General features: G+C 44.1%; 1 protein-coding gene across 1 annotated transcript; it reads right to left on the bottom strand.

Moving 5' to 3' along the window:
- Nucleotides 1-966: 966 nt before the first annotated feature.
- Nucleotides 967-1,763, bottom strand: LOC108535423 (neuropilin and tolloid-like protein 2). The gene is made up of 2 exons (XM_017881438.1): nt 1,739-1,763; nt 967-1,457 (listed from the first exon to the last, which is right to left on the bottom strand). Exons 1-2 carry the CDS (start codon nt 1,761-1,763, stop codon nt 967-969), a joined length of 516 nt encoding a protein of 171 aa, XP_017736927.1.
- Between the last annotated feature and the right edge of the window lie 1,513 nt (nt 1,764-3,276).

The raw sequence follows: 3,276 nt of genomic DNA, 5'->3' as shown, positions 1-3,276 counted from the left end.
AGAGGGGGAAGCTGTTCAGGGACAGAGCAATAGGTTTCTCAACTGATTCCTTTCACTGGGGTTCTTGTGGGTTAAGAGATGGGCCCCAAAGGGAGGGTAGATAGGGAGCCAGCATGTTAGATCACACAATAACTGGAATTTGTTCTGTTTCTGTACAACACAGAAAGCAGTTTCACAGCCACAATCTCTATGCTCACACCAAAGGCCTGTGGGAGGGACAGCCATGGGCAGGAGGCTGATGCAGGCAAAAGAGCATCAGCTGTGAAGCCTAGCTGCTCAGGGTTTGAATTCTGACCTGGTAAGTCACTAGCAGAGTAACCTTAGCCAGCTACTGAACCTCTCATCTAAATTGGGGAAAATGCCTTTCTCACAGGGTTAGGAAGATTAAATTATATAGTGCATTAATACACTCATCAGGGAATGTGGCCTATTAAATAATAGCTGTTACTACTATGTCTTTTTTTTTTTTTAAGTCTATCGTGGGATCAGAATATTGACAGAGCTGTATCAGTCAAGAGTAGTATTCCCCCTTGCTAAAACTAATAGGCAGCCCAAACCTGGCTCCATCCAACCACCTCTTCCAATACTTTTTAACTGGTGGTGCTTTATGACAGCAAGCAATGGATGATGATTATTGTTTCCACTGAATAGAGTAAGTTCCTTGATTGGTTTAACATATATAGACAGCCTGAGAGAATAAAAACATCACCATACAATAGATTAATGGCAAATCAAGGTCATCGTAGTTGTGGCGGGACAAAAGGGTTGGCTGCTGGAAACAGTATGGTTCCCTGGAGGTTGCCTACGGGAAACAGTATGGTGCCCTGGAGGCTGCATATGTACACACTTAAGAATTCACATCACCTTTAGCAGAAGATTAGAGTTCGAGGGATGTGAATGCTTATGCAGAATCTTCTTGCCTCCTGACATAAATTTCACAGGGAATCGCCTCCATTACTTGGTCTTCTAGCGGCTGTTTAGGGCACTCGTTTCCTGTTCAAAAGTGTGACTACTTTTCTTGAAGGTGCTATTGAATGTTTTCATTGGCTGTGGTTGTGCAAAGTCATTTCGGAAAGGAAGTTCCACGGAACTGAGGTTGGTCCTGCTTTGTTTGATGCTGGAGGTCAGCGAACCCCAGTGGTGGTCGTGGATGCACTGGGAGGTGGTGGAGGAGCGCCATGTCTTCTGGTAGTTGTTCAGTTCTTCTGACAAGTCTGTCAGATTTGCAGAAATGTCTTTGTCCCTTAGCGAAAACAGTTCACAATGAAAAGGATCAAACATTTCTTGGAACCCGGTTTTGTGAAAAGCAGTTTCGTCAGCCATGACCTTCTTTTGAGGCTGCTTCACTTCTACTAACACAGAAATAATGAGAAGGACCAAGACAATCTCTGAAGTAATGTCAATAATTGTCCCATGAGTTTCAGTGATTTGTTCCAATAGTCCTGCCTTTTCTCTTTTCTTTACAATGATTTTCATCCCAAGGATATATACAATTTTGGACATCATTACAGACTAAAGGATTGTTGATGCACATGTTGCTATGTCAAAAGACAGTGCTGCCTGTGCAGGGAGCTGATGATCCAGCAATTTTACTTTTAGCTCTATACTCCACAGAATGGAAAGCAGGAACTCAGTTACTTGCACACCAAAGTTCACAGCAGCATTACGCACAATAGCCAGAAGGTGGAAACAGACAAAATGCCTATTGATGGGTGGGTAGATAAACAGTATGTGTTATGCTCAATGAAGGAAGCAAAGAGCATTTGAAACCTGCTAAGCCAACGACCTTGATCTGCCCACACTTGTATCACTCCTATTCCTGTTTTAAGCATTCCATCACTGGCCACAGTGCTGCAAAACTTGGCCTTCAGGTTTTCAATATAACTGGTTTCATCATAGACTGCAACAAAGTCTCTCTTGCATTTATTTGAGTGCTCCATTCGATAATCTAGGAACCTTAAATCCTAGCTTTTGGAGTGGCTTTCATGGTCCGGATGCAATCAATGACTTGGCTAGGTTTTATTTTCTCTTCTTGTTCTACCTGACTAGAGTGCACTATTCCATCTGCTCTCGAGAGCTCAAACCCACAATCTGCTAGGTAAGTAAAGTCTGGATCTGGAATAAATGAATATTAGTTCTTTTCATCAGAACTAAACTTAATCCACATGAATCTCCCTGTTGATCTGATTAATGGAGGGCTTTTCATGCTGCAATAACGATCTATAAGGGGAGAGAAACCAAATGGCCCATCTGGAACTTCCAAGTGATCAAACTGACACTCAAATGATGGCTCTATATAATATTAATGTTCATCAAAACTCAATTCTTTCACATGGAGCAGCTTCCAAAATGTAGATACACTCCTTGTTTGGATATGAGACAGGATAATTTGGTAAAGCAAAATGACCTCCATTGCTGGTTTTAACCGAAATGTCACACTGGATTGCAGGAATGTGCTTGATTCCAACATTTTGTCCATCTCTGAGGGCCGAGCAGAGCCCCTCCAGGGCTCTGTTCCCTAGCTGCCCAGCGCTTTGCCAGGGGCTGAGGCTGCGGCGGCGCTGTTCCGTTCCCATTGCTGGCTAGCAGCTGCCTCCCCGCGGGGCAGGGCTCAGGTCCTGCAGTCTGCTGTGCTCCAGGGGTGCCACCTCCCGCCCCTAAGCACCCCGCCATCCGCCCACGACAGGCACCACCTCCTGCTCCGCAGCGCCTGGTCCCATGTACGGCCCAGGGGGCCCAGGAGTGCGAACTTGCCGCATGGGGTCACTGAAGTGTTACTACTATATTGCAGATAAAGAAACTGAATCCTTAACACGTGAGTCATTTGTACAAGGTCATATGGCCAATTCGTAGCTAAGCTGGAACTCAAACCCTGCCTACTGATGTCTTACAGCCTTAAAAGAGGAAGGGAGAGAGGAAACAGTGTGTCTTAAGCTTGTGAAAATAGCTGTCAAATTCCAGAAGATTATCACGCAAGACCCAAGCCACAGGTCTAGGTTTTAATATCCTTTATTGAGCACTCACTGTATGCCAAGAATTTAACTTTATTATCACATTTATTCTTCATGATTCACCTATAAGTTTGGGGCTGTGATCACCATCTTTCTATCTCAGAAGAAAGGTTAACTTGGATTTAAATCCAGTTCTGCCATGTTAATGGCTTGCTCTTAATCACTTTGCATGGCTTCTCCTCATGGGTTCACATGCTCTAGTCCTTGCAGGGTTTATGATACAAAGCAGGAAAATAATACTAAACTTGGAAAGAGGCAGAAAGCT

This window comes from Rhinopithecus bieti, unplaced genomic scaffold (assembly GCF_001698545.2).
Source record: "Rhinopithecus bieti isolate Rb0 unplaced genomic scaffold, ASM169854v2 scaffold_13272, whole genome shotgun sequence".
In the NCBI taxonomy this organism is placed as follows: domain Eukaryota; kingdom Metazoa; phylum Chordata; class Mammalia; order Primates; family Cercopithecidae; genus Rhinopithecus; species Rhinopithecus bieti.
The sequence above is the reverse complement of the archived record's forward strand: the minus strand, read 5'-3'. Positions and strand labels throughout refer to the sequence as shown.

Excerpts from the sequence above, each read along its gene's own strand:
- LOC108535423 (XM_017881438.1), bottom strand. The coding sequence starts at position 1,763 with ATGCTCTTTGCTTCCTTCATTGAGC. Across the intron at positions 1,458-1,738 it reads CTTTGCTTCCTTCATTGAGC|AAAGAGAAAAGGCAGGACTA; the intron begins ATAACACATACT and ends TCATTGTAAAGA.